We start from the raw sequence: 17,511 nt of genomic DNA on the forward strand, positions 1-17,511 counted from the left end.
CACTCATGCCGAAGGTCGCTTGTGCTCTGTGCGCGCGATGTGATGACCGGTGCGCCGTGTCTGACGTGTACATACAAGTATCGAGATGAGTCAGTTTTTTTTCGTGGGACTCGCAGCCCACGCGACCAAAGTACTCCACGCATTCCCGTTTGCCTGAGTCAAACCTGGCAGGCTACAACGGAGAGTGGGGAACGCGACCGGAATCGCGTAATCTCTTAGCGCGGATGTCTCAAGCGTCCGGTACAGGTGAATTTCTGCACAGTTGCGAACCTTCCATAGGTGTGTGTGACCCACACAACCGCTCACTCGTCCCTTGTGTGGAGTGCATCGCTGCGAGAGTCCGGTGACGCCGAAACAAGGTTAGAAACTGTTTTAACCGTATTTTTTTTACGTCGAATACATAGCTTGAAAACACTTGTAGAAAGAGGTGTTTGCTTTATCTGCCAGGGGCTGCCATGAGGAAGCTCTTCTGCTTGTGCGTTGTACTTCTGCTGGAGAGCGAGTTGGCTTTCTGCCAAGGTAAGCTTTAACTATGTGGCAGAAGCGATGCAACAAAGGCGAACGCTGAGCAAACGAGCGACAGAAGCTTTTATTCCGCCCGTTCTCGACTTTACCTATATCACCGCTAGCACAAAAAAAAAAGCCTTTTTTAAACAGAGCCCTGCTGTAAAGTGTGAAGAAAACGTTCAAATCTCACAGCAGCTGCTCATATCGGGCACAGTAGTCGTGCTTGTTTTTAAGCTATATTTGTTTTTGGACTTGCACGCAAATATTGCCTCCGAAATCTAGCAGTTTCGATGTCGGCAGTAATTTATCTGTTAGTGTTAAATATAGTAGTCACTCACACTCCGTAAGCTTCGTCATTTTGGCGTAAATATTATAGGGTTACTCATATGTACTGTTCTACCAGGCGAGTCTGTGCAATGTTTACAGACTGTGGCATGTCCTGCCCGGATCCAGGGGCGGATTTATGGGCGCCTCTTGCAGGAAGGCGGTCCTATTTGCGCAATGCATTTATGGAAGAAGAATATAACAAAAAATGGTTACACAAAAAATCCCCCCCCCCCTTCTACCCTATATATAGGAAGAAAAACTCGGGAGGATCAGGTCAAAACCAAAAGCGCGGCCCGCCCATGTTTATTACTAAAACTTGAGCGCTACTCCTTACTAGAAGAAACCGAATTTTCACATGGTAGATTTATTCGGATGAATACGTTTTATCAAAGTCACCGAACGGTTTTAAACTAGTTATAGATAGGAATTAGTATTGCACGCATTTTCTCCTCCTCATACTACTTCTCCGCTTAAAAGAAATATTCAAAACTGAAAGTAGTTTGTTCCTTCCGTTTTTTTTTATATAATCACAATAAACAGAGGCGCCTTGTAACTGCGCTTTATCGTCCAAGGAGAAACAAAAAGAAAGAATATAGAAGAATATACCTCCTCTCATACTGACACTCTCTGCCTGAAGTTCACACTATACAGCGCATGTCCCTTAGTCTACGTTTATTATCTTACAGAGCCTGCGAGTTGCCTGGACCGACGGGTCCTTTTAAACACTGGGAAACAATACCTGAAGTCGCTCCTGGCCAAGCTTATACCAAGTTCCATCAAAGAATACGTCTCCAGCCTCCCCCAAGAAGAGCTCAAGACCATGCGTGAGATACAAGACTATCCGTAGTACCAGTCTTCAGTCAATCGCGCACCAGCGCCCATTGCATTACTGCTGAGTTAAAACAATAAAACAGTCGCTTGGAATTTTGAAGCGCTGCAGCAGATCACGCGACATGCCTTTAAGCATAAGAAGGCTTGGGTATACTGTTCCTCAAGAACAACCTTTACACGGAAAACGGTTACAATTAATGTTCGCACAGAAACAGTGGGCGACTGCAGAGACCCGTTTCTCAACGACAAAAATCTGCGCTGCACAGTTGTCTCGTTCTAGCTTTCCTGTAGAGAAAACGGCAACAATGAATGGCCGGAGCTCTTCCGGAATAGCATTTCCACGGTAAGCGCAGAACTCCCGTAACAAAATTTCACTTAGTACATATAATTAATCGCACATACCGAAAACCTCATTTCTATTCGCAAAAACTCTGGGAGTCTAAACCGCGCTAAAACGTCAAGTACCAAACAGTGAAGATAAGGGGGTTACAAATGAACATGTATATATGGAGCTCACTAATCTGGCAACTGCAGCTTGGAGACATGCAGTAACACTGCCACGGAACGTCTGCAGAAACACGTCCTCAATGAGCAAAGCACTTCCTCTAGCAGCAGCGGCAGTCAGTCCTGCAGATCCGTGCCGGTACTCGGCTCCAAGTCGCCTGCGCGAGCGATCGTCCGAGGGTGCGACACCAGCTATGCTGGCGCCGAGGCCTCCCAGAAGTAGCACGGTTCGCGGGACACCATAGGGGATCCGGACGAACAATTGAATGCATCCGCGAACTGCGGCATGTGCCTGAGCGGCACGTTGCAGCGGAACGAGGCGATCCGGTTGACCAGCGGAGACCGCACGGCGTCCGTGTTCTCGCACTGCTGATAGCAGAAGGACACGAAGAACAGCTGCTCCTCGTTCAGCCACCCGAGGCCCTGAAGGCGCTGGGCGGACGCCGTCGACACGAACGCCCTGTAGGCGGGGAACAGGCCCACGAAGTCTCGCAGCGCGGACATCTTGTTCAGCATGGCGAAGCTGGCACCCATCTCTTGTTCGTAGGCCTTTTTGAGACATCCCTGCCAAATTACACGCAGTTGCGAATTCCAATCGAACCCGCTATAAGCTGCACTCCGTGTGGAATATTTACGCACACGCTGCGTCGTTCCCCATTCCATGTGAAGCTCTTCGTAGTCCTCCAAGTTTCCGCCTTATGGGTGCGCCCTGCCAGGATAAAACTTCATGCACTTCCTTCTTGACGGGAGTTAGCAGTAGCTCGCAACTCTCCACCCTATTCATGATCTCCTAGATACATTATTCTTGTGATCTTGCTCTACGGTCACTGCTTGACCGATATAGATGTACTCCCTTAAACCTACAAACGTCTCGCTGCCTGTACTAAACTGTTGGCCCCATCCCATGCTGTGGAACATTGCAGTAAGTTTTCTTCGTATTCACAGTTCTGCCTCTGCGTGTCTGGTCGTGTGCCCTTTCTTTTTTCAACGGGGTTAATTTATTCCCAACTTTTCTAAAGAATTCGTCAACCGTGCGTTTATCAGTCTGCCGACCCCGTTCTCTATATCAATGCGACTTTTTCGTTTGTTTTGTCCTTCTGTCATCGGTCTCCACTTTCTAGTGACGTGGCCCATGGTGGACGAGCAGGGGACAAGAAAGGAAAACGAAAATTACAAAGAGTAGCCCAAGATAACGTAATTTGCTGGCTCCTCCACCACGGCACCTCTCTCTTCCTTTTTTCATTCCCTCCTTCGATCCTGCCTGCTCTCAGGGCGCGGTTGAAATGTGCATTGAGAAGTGGGACATTTACCACGCCTTGCCTATCCGCAGAGCTAACCTGATTACTTCATTCATTCATTGACCCGCCGCGTTCACACAGACACGGTTTTTGGCTCCTAAGCAGAGGTACGCATTCGATCCCTGCCGGTACTAGTCATAAAGAGGGCTTCTATTCACAGGTATCTAAAACCGCAGGTATAAGAAAGCGATCGACTCTTACCAGCCGGGGTCCGAAGCCTCCTTCGCCGTTGGCGGTTGTCGAATAGGACTGCTCGCCCAAGATGTAAAGATCCAGGAGGCCCATCAGTGCACTGGACACAGCCAACCCTAGGGCTCCGTAGTTGATGCCAGGGAGACCTTCAGGGCCGAAAAAGGGCGGTATTAACAGGGCCGCCGGCACGGACAGCGTGTGGTCCTCCGAGCTGAAGATCACCTCGGTGCTCATCGGATAGAAGAGCGGCTCGGAAGGCAGCGCGCTGCTCAGCTGGCACTCCCTGACTTCCATCGCCGCGGCCGCCCAAGCCGCGAGAGCGTTGCCGTGGGTTGCGTTCGCGGGAAAGTAGTGCAGGCAGTCTGGGGGTCAAGGAGAGAAATTCGCTTTGTTTCGCCTCGCGCACCGTGAGAATATTTCTGGCTGGTGATTCATTGTCGTGCTCGTCAGGTGCTGAGTCAAGCACGTGACAGGAGGGCAGCAACGTGCACGTCATGCACGATGCGTTTGCACAAAATTATCTGGGGTTGCTCTTCAGCCATTTAGTGAGGCCCTTATGGCACCCCTGTAACTCTCAATCTCATGCAGGGCGAGACCAGGACTGGTCAAGATTCTTGAAGAAAGTGTCTTCGATAGCGATACATTCAAAAATTTCACTTGCGGTACCGATACAAGATACCGAAACAAAATTGATTTCTAAAACAGACACCCTGTATCGTCGATGCTTCGATACACACTGAAATCAACAATACAGTCGAGACCACTTATGACGATCCTGACGCAGAATGCGTTAGTTGTATCATATGTTCGCAGTAAATGTACTTCCCATGTTACACACAAAAACACAAAGCCTGAAAGCTGACTTTTATGCACGTGTGCTCATTCAAACTAGACCCTATTACGGCGCTTTCCAAGTTTTCCAGCGCAGCCACATGCTTCTCGCCGATACGCTTGCTACCAACAGGCTGGCTTAGGGACGAGATGTAAATAACCGGTGCGGAAGCGCTCTCAGAAGCAGCTGGTAGGTCGGCCTCCTCGTCATCGTCCTCATCAAATATCGTCAGTGCGAGAGTCCTCGTACTTCGCCTACTGTTATCTTCGTCAGTATACGACTTTCCGATGTCAGTGTCATCATACACATCAACAAAGTCATCCCAGGCGACATCAGGTAAGGCAAGCTGCGCATCAACGACGCGTTCGCAGGGTGGCCCATTGCCTCCGGTGTGGGAATGGTCACTGCGAATATTTCATGTTATGGGGACTCCCTCATTAACAATACTCCTTCCATGTTCTCTTCTTTCATTAAGGATACCACGCACTTCCTTTCAGATAATACCCGCCATGCGCTCTGCTTGTCACCGTATTGTATTACGGATGTACCTCATATGGATGGTGTTCAGTCTGTAATGACCGCCTATGATGAGCACTGCATGCCGTCAAAAATCCGTCGACAGCTCCACTTTAGGCACTCTTTTGAAACTTATACGTGAGCCTAACAATATGAATTTACGGAACTCACTACGTTCAGGTTAGTGAAACCTCAACGGGCATGAAAATAGGACCTAATTGTCATAATTATCTTCATGGTCGTTCTAGAAACAAATTCCTTTATAGCCGTCCTTTAAAACCGTTCTTTTACACACGCTTTATTGATTACACTTTTATAATCTTGCACCTCGGTGAAAAAAGTACTCCTTACGTTTATTATAGAATTTAATAGTTTTCATCTTTTAAGCTCATTCTCATTCGCGTACTCAGCTTAATAATAATAATTGTTTTTTTTTTGGAAAGGAAATGGCTCAGTATCTGTCTCACTATATCGTTGGACACTGAACCGCGCCGTAAGGGAAGGGATAAGGGAGGGAGTGAAAGAAGAAAGGAGGAAAAAGGTGCCGTAGTGGAGGGCTCCGGAATAATTTCAACCACCTGGGGATCTTTAACGTGCACTGACATCGCACAGCACACGGGCGCCTTAGCGTTTTTCCTCCATAAAAACGCAGCCGCCGCGGTCGGGTACTCAGCTTTACATGTCGCGGTTTAAAACGCGGTTGGCAGGGCAAATCGCTCGTATTCAATCCGCGCCCAAAAAAGTAGCTCGCAGTGGGGCACACATGCTCTCAGAGCGAGTGGAGTACGCTTCAAGTTTAATTTTCTTGATGCCTAGGGGAAACTCCACTCGCTCTGAGAGCATGTGTGCACCACTGCGAGCTACTTTTTTGGGCGCGGATTGAATACGAGCGATTTGCCCTGCCAACCGCTGTTTTTAAACCGCCACATGTAATGCTTGCTTCGCGAAGTCTCTATGAGTAGCAGGGCGAAAATATGGCAAGATGAGAAATGAAGTCCAGGAGGTGCTAGCCGCGAGGCAATTAAGGTTTGTCTCAACGAAATATGCTTGTGTTTACAGTGGTTGTATGGCGAACTATTTTTTGGGGCGGTCTTGAGCTGCGCGAACAGGCACGCTAGCTCTTAGCAGCGTTGCCTGCTATGTATGAAACGGAGCATGGACCCCCGGGCGAGTGCTCTCACCCAGATCTCGCGAGCGAGGGTATCCCATTATGCGGACGGTCTTGGTCAGCTCCAGGTGAATGGTGAGCTTTTGGCCGGCGTTCATCCCAGCTGCTGCGTCGACGAAGGTCAGCACCGAGCGCAGGATGGCGCCTGATCATGTCGGACGCCTCGCGCGTCGCGTAGCCGCCCGGCGACACCACGCCTTCGAGGAAGCGCCTCGTGAACGCGTTAGTGCAGCAGCCGCTCCAGCATGGTGTAGCAGAAGAAGTGGCGCAGCTCGTCCGCCTCCAGCAGCGCAGGCTCGGCCATGAGCACCACATGGCGCAGCGCAGACCATCGCACGTACCTGGACCGAGCACGGTCGGAACTCGTCAGCTGGCACCGAAAAATATATACGGATCGAATATGCAAGCCTCTTATATAGCGGGCTCATAGTGTCCCGAACTGCGCACGTGTGGTTGCGAGTTCGTATGCCGTTCTCAGAATAGTAGCCACAGGGCTCGCCTGTGCCGAGTCTACGCGATGCAGCAGCAGCGAAGCGTGTGGGGAGGCGTATGGCTTCACGGAGACGGCGTGTTTTTCAATTTTCTAAGAACACCGCCAACAATCTGATGACAGAAATTGTTTTTTGGTAAATAAAATGGCGCAGTATCTGTCTCACGTATCGGCGGACACCTGAACCGCGCCGTAAGGGAAGGGATATAAAGGAAGGAGTGAAAGAAGAAAGGAAGAGAGAGGTGCCGTAGTAGAGGGCTCCGGAATAATTTCGACCACCTGGGGATATTTAACGTGCACTGACATCGCGCAGCACACGGGCGCCTTAGCGTTTTGTCTCCATAAAGACGCAGCCGCCACGGTCGGGTTCGAGCCCGGGAACTCAGATCAGTAGCCGAGCGCTCTACCCACTGAGCCACCGCGGCGGGCCAAATATGGCACATTAGTGTTTTTGGATTTCCAAGCCTTGGTAAGGTGCCCGCGCTAAAATCATAGCAAACCTTTAGGGTGCCGTAATCACTTCTAATCTTATCAATTTTATTTACAACATACCTATAGGTGACAGGTTTCAATACGTCCGCGTTGACAAGCAAGTGTTCAATCTCATCTGGTGTCCCGCAGCCACCAATCTCAGGGCCTATTCTATTTCTAATCTGTAAGAATGATATACGAGTGCGGTCGATTCTGATGTCGAAACTAAGCTATTTGCAGGACGACTGCCTTCTCTATACAATAGATGACAGCGGGTCAAAAAGAGCAATCTATATCAAACCTCGAACTTATGTACAGAATCTGGTACGTTTCTTAACATAGAGAAGTGTTTGGTACACCGACTGTGTAAAATCCCGCATTCGACTGGGGGTGTGAAAAGTAGGCTTAACGCACATAGGAATACATGGAAGCAAAAGTTTGCAAAGCAGTTTTTTTTTTCGCGATGCACGTATCATGTCGTCTCTCTGTAAATAACAACCAAGTTCATCCTAGAACCCATTGCGAAAGTACGAAGCGTCATTTCGAATGCAATGTATTTTTAAAACACCCCGAAAGGCGCGCATGGGAGTCGGCCGTCGCTGGGGTATACGGAACGGGAGGGAGGCCGATTGAAACGTACACATGTAAGCAAAACTTGCCAAGTTATATTTCTCGTTTGACTGAGCACCCATAGAAGCGGTCGTTCGTTAACAGCTGGCGAATGCTTTGAAGAAGAGTGTGACATATTATGGTACTTCATTTCGAAGCTATCTTTGTAAAATGCCACGATAAATGTGTGTTGTGATGCGGGACATACCCCAAAAAGTTGGCGCCAATTCCTCCTTCTGTTGCGTTCATAGCGGTCGGCGGCCGAATAACGGCGTATTAATCCCCATGACCGAAACACGCGGGTGCGGGTGGTGTTCGACTGGCACAATTTTCCTTCGTCCATGTTCTTTCAGAATATTTCTGCGCTTTGATTCTGTTCTGTACAACAGACGCTAGCGCCAATTCCTCCGTAAGTTACATTCACTCGCGCTTTCCTCCCTCCGATGTGGAACCATGGATCGGCTCTGCCGCACCTAGAGCACTGCATACCTGAGCCGCGAGCGGCCGGTGTGTCGTCTGCATGCATGCGGCGCCGTCGTCTACAGTGCGTGGTTCTCCTTCGTGCGCTTGCCACGGCGTTTGAGGACTGCTCTTTCAAAAGGTGATGCTCGTGTCTAGGCTGTCTAGTTAGAAGAACTGTAATAGAGAGCATATGTATGCACGCGGCAGCATGTCGGACAACACGAGGAGCTTGCGCGATTTGTGGAAGCACCCAGCAGCTAGAACGCCTTTTTGGGGTATGTCCGGCTTCACAACACACGTTTATCGTGACATAATAGAAAGATAGTTTCGAAATAATGTAGCATAATTTTTCACACACTTCTTCAAAGCACTCGCCAAATGTTAACGAACATCCGCCGCCATGAATACTCTGTGAAATGATAAACTATTTCAGAAAGTTCTGCTTACAGGTGTTTCAATGACCCGCGCTCCCGTGCCGTAACCTCCGCCGGGAATCACCCCCACGCGCACCTAACGCGGTACTTTAAAAACACATCGCCTTCGCAATGACGCTTCATACTTTCAGAATCTGTTCCAGGACGACCTTGGTTGTTCTTCACGAAGGGACGACATCGTAGGTGCAATGTGAGATCAGAAAACTGCCTTGAAAACTTTTGCTTCCATGTATTCCCAGGGGCGCTAAGCCTCCTTTTTACCCCTGTTGTCCCAGCCGGCGTCAGCAGCCTCACCGCATCTTGCTTACGTCACGTATCGGTGTTAGTCAGTACGGGCGGGGTGTCTGACTAGGGATCCAAAGGGGCACGGATTCGATTCCCGTCTCACAGCAATCTTCATTTCAGTAGGATTAATTTACAATGCATCCTTACGTGTCATAATGACGTTTGGGTCACAACACAAAATTTAAGCATCCCGTCGTATTTACGCACCAATGATAATATCGATTTTTGCTGGACACCAGTGCCACTCGTGGTAGAGGGGCTAAACCTCACTTATTCTTCATCTTCACCATATCTCCGGCGCCCAGTACACATGCGTCCGAATTAATCTAAGCGTGGCTGAATTCCTGCGAATTAACGAGTGTTTCAAGCCATATATTAGCACATAAGTTTCATGAGCCCCCGGACATGGCGCCCGAATATTTAGTATTCCTAATTAACGTGGGTCGAGTTAACGAGATTTTACTGCATATAGCTGTGTGAAACATGCGAACAGGTAGTGTTTTTATTGGTTGTATTTTGCTCTTTCGCATTGCATTCAGGATCTGGACTGGCAAAAGCTTAGCAGGCTGCAGCGAGACAAGTCGCCATGCCCATCCTACAGAGCTAATTCGTATAACACATGAAGCACACGGTCCCTCACCTGTTGAGCTGCTTGGTGCTGTACTTGGTGAGGATCTGTTCAAGAAACTCGATGATGTCGACAGAGGCGACCACGATACAGTCCTCCACTTCAAACTGTATGCGCAGAGCGTGTCCGAGGTAGAGGAACACGTCGGCCACCGTCACGTTGGCCGCGAAGCGGCCACCTTCTCCGAGCTGAAATGTCTTGCTCAGGGGCAACCATGGCAGCCGCTTAAAGACAGACATCACGAACTCGTCGACGCTGATGATGTCGCTCACGACGTCTTCGGAGGCGTTCTTGCCGGTGACCAGAGTGAACGCCTTCTTGATGAAGTGGACGCTACTCGTCACTACACCGAGAAAGGGCGCGTACAAGTGCAGGTCAATCTTCTCGAAAACGAAGGTCCAGTTCCCTTTGCGCGCCGAGGTCGGCCCTCGTCTGATGTGGAAGAGTGTCTCCAGGCCGTAGCGGATGTTCAGGTAGATCAAGAGCTTTAGCGGGTGTTCGCCCGGCTCGTCGCTAAAAGCGACGTCCTCGACGCGGATGAACTCCTTCAGCGCTTCCAAGTCGCGGACCGGGTTCATGCAGATGCGGTACAGGGCAGCGGCCTTGGTCTCAGAAAACAGCGAGGTCCCGGAGCGGGGCACGGCTTCCAGGACGCTGCGCATCAGGGCGACGATGCGGTGCCGGTGTTCAGCCTTGACGGTGAACTCGTGCGGCCGCTGTAGACTCCAGCGCTTGCAGACAAACTTGTAGAAGTCCGAGCAGGGCTCCACGTCGTAGGACAGCGCGTCCTGGAATATGCTGGAGAACTGCTCGCAGCTGGGCGACGTGCAGAGCAGGGACGGCGTGTGCGGCGTAGTCGAATGGAAGCGCTCCTGCATCGCAGCCGTCGCCGCACTCTCCTCGTCGGCCTTGACCAGGGCTCCGGCCTTGTGCCTGTACGACACCTCCAGGACGTGCCACATGGCGTAGATGGCGATCGACAGCACCATGCCGGCGATGAGCGACAGAATCATGCTTCGCCTGACGCCACCCTGCAGGCCGTGGGAATAGCCTGTCTGCACATTACTGGCGCAGTATCGCTATGGCCGATTTCTTTAACATCGTCAAACGTTTTCAGCCCTCACTGCCTACGTTCCCGTCCGAACATTAGCTGGATAATCTCTTCATTGAAGCTTGCTGTAATGTTTGCTTATCGACGCTTTCGAACTCGCGAAATCAATCGTATTAAAAACTAGCGCTTACGAACGCAGACAAAAAACGAGACGAGACAAACTGAAGGCGCTGAACTTACAACTGAATTTTATTCGAACGTAAGCAGTCATTTTATACACTTACACACGCACGCGCAAAGGCGTCTTGTCAAACACAGATGCACTGCAGCCACCCACATTTGATAAAAACCGATAAAAAACGATGAAGAAAGAATCATCGGTTTTTATCGGTCTGGATCAGACGAAGACAAGCAGTCTTGTCGACACCTTGCCTTATAGCAGACTGAGGCTCCCCCCAACCCTTGTTCTCTCTGTTTTGTTCTCGTAGGTAGGGCGCCATCTTCGCACTGCCCAGCGCAGCGTTCGATGGCTAAACCTGTGCGGTAAGACCTCCTATTTTTCTGAAATAATAATAATAATAATAATAATAATAATAATAATAATAATAATAATAATAATAATAATAATAATAGTGCCACAGTGCACCAAAAATAGTCCCGAACCGGTTCGGAGAGGTTCCTCTGAATCGTCCGGTTCGCATTCGGTTCAAAGATAGAGCAAAATATATGGGTTCTGTTCGGTTCCGGTTCCGGGAAAAAATACAGCCTCAGTGCCCACAACCCCAAAAACGCATTTCTTCATCAATAACCCTCACTCTATTCTTTATTTCCCTCTCCCTTTTATTTCCGCTAGCCGCAGCTCAGGTGCTTCAAGCTTCGACAGCAGATGGATGCAATGGGTAACATTTTCCCTCCGCAGTATTTTGTTTTTGAACGAATCACTGATAACACAACAATGACCCTTCCACGTTCACACCCCGGTCCCTCTCTCTCGAAGTACCGACCACAGCTAATCTAGCGAAGGCAAGGCCTTTTATCGAAACGTTGGTCAGCGTCCTGAGGCTTCCCTCCCTCCCCTTGTAAGTTCGTGCTTCGAGGGCCATCTTTCCCCCTCTCATTTACTGAGTAAACAAATACTTAAATCATTTTGGCATAGCGCGATTCGGCTGTTTTGCTCTGGCTGAGTGCTTCCGAAGGAAACCAAGAAAGCAGTAGTCATTACCTCGTCGATATCCTCGGGCTCTTCCCGGGTCGGATCTGAGACACCAGTTTGGCTGCATCGCCTCTCAGGTTGCTCTGGAGGGTGGGCACCCGGGGTGTCCACTTGATTCGACGACTGGCCCCCTCCGATACAGGAGCTCATCGTCTCTGCGTTTTCGCATGTAATTCGCCCTCCTTCTGACCTCGCAAACGGTCTTCTTCTTCTTCTGACACAAATTCTTCATCTCTTTACTGGCTCGTGACAACGTCAACATTTGGACTCAGCCGACTGCGCGCGTAACACATTGTAAAAGAAAGAAAAAAGATCCAACTTTTCAAAGGGAGTGAAAGATTAGAATAAAATTGCCGGGAGAAGTAATTACACAAACAGAACCTGGTATTGTCAGTGTTTCCAGATATCGCTAACTCCCGTCTGTTTCCTGAGTCACTGTTTTCTACCAGTCTTTTAACGTTGCCCATATCATTTTCCTTTGTATAGCTAGCTGCGCTGTCCTCAATTTAATTTCAAGTCCCCAACATTGTCCCAAGAATGAGTACTGGCAAGATAAATCTACTCCACGCATTCCTCTTGAGGGATCTGAGAGCCACTTCCAAATGTACCCCGCTACATTCTTATTCTGCTAGATATTTCGCTCTCATGGTCCTGATCAGCAGTCGCTACCTGCCGAAGGTATATACGTATTGTCTTACGAGAACCAATCCATCGCTGCGTATACCGTGAACTGTTGCGGGGACAAGGTGGACGCAGCCGGCGTATCTGAACAGTATATGAGAGAAGCTGCAGCGGACTAGGCTGAGGGTGATCGCGCAACCTTCTAGGGTAGTCCGACATCCTGCCGCGTGCGCTACATTTGTTCACTAATGCAGTCGTTCAAACTACACAGCCTAGACAGCATTATCTGAAAAAGCAGTTCTCAAACGCCGTGGCAAGCGCGCGAAGGAGAACCACGCACTGTACAGACGTCGCCGCAGACGAAACACCGGCCGCTTGCGGCTCCGATGGAGTTGCTGTAGGTATATACGGCAGAGCCGATACATGGTTCCACAGGAAGAGGAAAGTGCGAGCAGCTTCCGTCTCGGCTAATTGGAGAAACCTCCGCTGAAGAGCCGTAAATTGTGGTACACCATTCGCTATGGACGTAACTTACGGAGGAATTGGCGCTATAGCGTCTGTAGTAAAGAGCAAGATCTGACCGCAAGAAGTTTCTGAAAGGACATGGAGGAAGGAAAATAGTGCCAGTCGAACACCACCCGCGCCCGCGTGTTTCGATCGTCCGTTGTCAGGGGGATTAATACGCTGTTATTCGGCCGCCGACCGCTATGAACGCAACGGAAGGAGGAATTGGTGCCAGCGGATTAAGCGCCTTTTGGGGACATGGCTTCACAACACACATTTATAGCGGCGTTTTACGAAGATAGCTTGGAAATGGAGTACCATAATTTGTCACACTCTTCTTCAAAGCATTCGCCAGCTGTTAACGAACGACTGCCTTCTTGGGTGCTCAGTCAAACGACAAATATAAGTTGGCAAGTTTTGCTTACATGTGCTTTCTATGGGCCGCGTTCCCCTCCGTCAAAGCCCTAACCGACTACTTCAACGAATGCTGGCTGCGCGACGCCCTCCCACCTTCATGGAAAGACGCCAAAGTAGTTTTTATTCCCAAATCCGGCAAACCACTTCTGCCCGCTAACCTTCGTCCCATCTCTCTTACGTCGTGTGTGGACAAGCTCATGGAGCCCGTTCTCCAGACCCGGCTCAGCCGGTATATGGAGAACAACCTCATGCCTTCGTGCATGTTTGCTTTCCGCCCGGGCTTATCCACCTAGGACTCCTTTCTACAACTCAGACACCACATCCTTGACTCCCCTTCGGGCGACACCAAGGCTATCCTTGGCGTCGACCTAACAAAAGCTTTCGACAACGTTACCTACGCAGCCGCCCTAGAAGGCCTTCACGCCCTAGGCGCATGCCTGCGGATGTACAATTACGTCCGCGACTTCCTCTCCGAACGCAAAACCACACTCACCCTGGGCGACCACTGACTCCCCGGTGTCTCACTCGGAGCACGGGTAATGCCTCAGAGTGCTGTGCTGTCTCATATCCTCTTCAACATAGCCCTTCTCAACTCCCCACAATCTCACCCAAGTTCCGGGCATACATTTAAGCCTCTATATACTGTCGACATCCCTGTCTGGGCCAATCGAGGCAGTGATGCCGACTGGAGCATAACCTACAGTCGGCCCTCAACATCATCGACTCGTACGCTCGCGCGGGCGGCCTAGCCTGCTCCCCCTTCCAAATCTCGTACCTTCCCATGCCGCACGACCCCGCCAACTCTCCCATCTCACTCATGCTTAAGAATCACCCCATTCCCCTCATATCCAAGATTCGGATCCTGGGCCTCGCCCTTCACTCCCACGGCGCGCACGACAACGCCATCCAAGCTCTCCAGACCTAAATCCAGCAAGCCACCCCTCTCATTCGGCGCGTGGCGAACCGGCGTGCGGGTCTGCGAGAGCGGAACCCTCTCCGCCTCATCCAAGCCTACATCACGAGCCGCACGGCGTACTCATACCCCCACCTCCCCTTAAAACAGAATGAGCGTAATCGCATCAACGCGCTCCTCGGGAGCTGCACGAAGGTCACCTCCCCCCCCCCCCTCCCCCCAGCACCTCTACTGCCCAGCTCCTCAACGTCGGTACCCACAGCACGTTTGAAGAGTTGACAGAAGTCACCCTAACAGCACAGCTATTATCGCCCTAATCACCCATCCTACAGAGGGGATCCCCCTACCTCCAGACCTATACGCTCCCATTTCATCATTCTTCCCCATCCCTAAGAATATGCACCGCGAGCGTGACGGAGAACGCACGGCAGCCCCGCGCCAAAATCCTGCACAAGATGTACGGTGACAGTTCCGAGGTAGCATACGTGGACGTGGCAGCGAACTCGTCGGGCTCCCGCATGGTCCTTGCCGTCGCTAACAATCAGGCCCGATTAATCGCACCAGGCTCCATCACCATAGACTCATTCGAAATTGCAGTGGAAGCGGCCATTGCGCTCGCTCTCATACCCACCTCAGCCACCAAAATTCTCTCCAGCTCAAAATCCGCGCTAGCCAATTTCGTCAAAGGCCTGGTATCCCGCACCGCGGCTCGGCTTCTACGCTTCTGGCACCCCACCCGCCCTGTAACCTTTATCTGGACCCCCGCACAAGCAGGCCTCCCGGGTAACGAGGAGGTCCACTCTTTCGCCCGGGCCCAGGCGAAAAAAATAATTGCGTCCGATTTGGCTCTCAGGTTGTGCATTTGGAAATAAGTGGTTTCAATTTAAAGCAATCGGAACGTCCCAGCTGGAGCTTTCAATTAGTTCCAAATGCACAGTTGGAACCAACTGACTGATTCCAGTCGGAATGTCTAATTGGAACCATCTGATCTTAAATATACAGCTGGAACCAATTGGACATTCCAACCGGATCCAATTGGAAACCGTAATTGTACTGAAATGTTTTTTTCGTCTGGGTTAGTACATTTCTGATGTCCTTTATTCTAATGTTTCAAAACGCTTCAAATAAAGGTTGAAATAACCTTTTACTAACCTTAATTAAATATTTAAACATTATATGTGCAGTTGTCGCTAAAATGGTAAATCAATGGCCTAGAAATGTGGCTCGTGCTACAGTACAGCACAATACATACAGCTCGCACACTCTCCTCCTAATGGATAGCATGCGCTCGAGTTCGTACAGCTAAGCAGCCGAGTACGATAAATGATATATTGGCGAAAGGGTAACATGGCGAAATGTCCATCCAAATAACGCAGAACTGATCCAGTCTAGATATGCTGCTGCTGAATCCAGGATGTTCGATGGACGTTATGATTTGGAAACAAATTGAGGGGACAGTTAGGCTTCGCCTTAAGGGTTTGACGCGATAATGTTAACAGACAACAGCGTGTCTACAAACAAAGCGGGGGTTCGAGGCAGGCTGACCCGACAGGGGGTGAAAACTAGGCTTAGCGCCCATAGGAATGCTTGGAAGCAAAAGTTTTCACGGCAGTTTTCTGAATTCGCAGTGCACTTATGATGTCGTCCCTTCATGAAGAACAACCAAATTCATCCCAGAGCAGGTTCTGAAAGTACTAAGCTTCATTTCGAAGGCGATGTATTTCTAAACGCCTACGCATGGGAGTGACTCCCGGCTGGGAGTACTGAACTGGTGGCGGTGGTGGTGAAACCATTTATTGCCAAGCAATGCAGAGGGAGGCAAAACCCCCTTACATGGCACGAGGCAACCCTTAGGGGTTGCCCTTAGAGGGCAAAGGACAGCCCTTGGAAGTTTATCTGCTTCAGGGCGTCGGCAATTATCCGGAGCTGGTCAGCAGCAGCGGAGCTGGCCAGGAGGCTCTCCCAGTATGACTCCGCCATGGTTGGGGATGGAGGGTGTGGAAAGGTAGGGCATGTGAGGAGAATGTGAAGAAAGTCTCCAGGTTTCCCGAAGAGCTTACAGGAGGAGAGGAACTCATCGGGGTAGCGGGCATGCAGGGGAATAGGGTAGGGAGCAGTACGGGTCTGGAGTCGGCGCCAGTCGGAAGCCTGGGTTAGGGTTAGGAAGGAGCCGGCGATGCGTAAACGAGCCGGGTACCTCGGAAGTGGGTGAGAATATCTCTGAAGGTAAGCAGATGCTCCTGGGATGACGGAGGGGGTCAAACTCCGCCCCGGAGAGTGAGGCGTTAACACTTGACACAAACAAAAAAATTGGAGGACGCTTAAGCTTCGCGACAGCGTGTTCTGCGCTGCCAGGGGTACACGGAACGCCATCGCCCGTTCGGTGCGACGCCAATTGCCCGTTGGAAACAACTTTAAACGCATATTACATTTTCAATTGTTTCAATTGATTACCTAATTAATTACACACTCTAAATATTCTTAATTACCATAATCAAGCATTGGCTTTTTAATTCCGAACATTTTGACACTTTGAACCCCTTTTTGCAATGTTTACCTTTTTCATTTCTTTAATTAATCAAATAATTAATTACAATAATTGCATTAACCACACACGAATCAATAATCAATCACTAGAACCGCAAATTACCATGATACCATTTTTTTACGCAGCCCCCCCCCCCCCCCCCCCCATCATATCCGACACGCGGTGCCGACTGCCACTACGCCGACGGCTTTTCCACCAAACGTTCTGTATACGCGCTGTCGCGTAAAAGTAACATTGCTACGTTTCAGTGTGGTACGTTGTCTGCCATCATCGAAACAGACAACATTCACGAGACGTTCACGAAACCTCTGTGATCAAAACGTTTCTTCTGGGTGGCCAAGCATCAAAATCACCGGTTGAAAGAGCTAGTATAAACACTTGAGATTTTTGCGTCATCTGAGATTTCTTCTAGGAAGGAACTACTATCGCTTACTTTCTGCCGAGTGACCATTTGCTTCAACGGTGGCTTTAACGCAATCCTCAGCGAGTACGGTTGACATAAGTTGCGCTTGTCGAAGTACTTTGCGCATGCAAAGTGCCTCCGAGACTCCTACGAGAAATGTGCAGTGGTTACAGCAGCAGACTGCTGAGTTCTCAGTTCAAACGCACACACACACACACAAAAATTGTTCCCTTCTTTCACATGAGAGAGAGAAACAACTTTACTGCCAAGGATTTGCAGATCGTCTC

General features: G+C 49.9%; 2 protein-coding genes and 1 long non-coding RNA gene across 3 annotated transcripts; 1 reads left to right on the forward strand and 2 right to left on the reverse strand.

Moving 5' to 3' along the window:
• The first annotated feature begins 230 nt into the window (after positions 1 to 230).
• LOC144127581 (uncharacterized) lies at positions 231 to 1,750 on the forward strand. Its single transcript, XR_013313545.1, has 3 exons — positions 231 to 359; positions 448 to 519; positions 1,521 to 1,750. It is a non-coding gene; the product is annotated as an uncharacterized LOC144127581 (long non-coding RNA).
• Positions 1,751 to 2,361: 611 nt separating this feature from the next.
• On the reverse strand, positions 2,362 to 6,273 carry LOC144130014 (kell blood group glycoprotein homolog). Its single transcript, XM_077664057.1, has 3 exons — positions 6,189 to 6,273; positions 3,669 to 4,021; positions 2,362 to 2,733 (listed from the first exon to the last, which is right to left on the reverse strand). Exons 1-3 carry the CDS (start codon positions 6,271 to 6,273, stop codon positions 2,362 to 2,364), a joined length of 810 nt encoding a protein of 269 aa, XP_077520183.1.
• Positions 6,274 to 6,398: 125 nt separating this feature from the next.
• Positions 6,399 to 11,968, reverse strand: LOC144130015 (uncharacterized). Its single transcript, XM_077664058.1, has 3 exons — positions 11,828 to 11,968; positions 9,567 to 10,585; positions 6,399 to 6,516 (listed from the first exon to the last, which is right to left on the reverse strand). Exons 1-3 carry the CDS (start codon positions 11,966 to 11,968, stop codon positions 6,399 to 6,401), a joined length of 1,278 nt encoding a protein of 425 aa, XP_077520184.1.
• Between the last annotated feature and the right edge of the window lie 5,543 nt (positions 11,969 to 17,511).

This window comes from Amblyomma americanum, chromosome 4 (assembly GCF_052857255.1).
Source record: "Amblyomma americanum isolate KBUSLIRL-KWMA chromosome 4, ASM5285725v1, whole genome shotgun sequence".
NCBI classification, from domain to species: domain Eukaryota; kingdom Metazoa; phylum Arthropoda; class Arachnida; order Ixodida; family Ixodidae; genus Amblyomma; species Amblyomma americanum.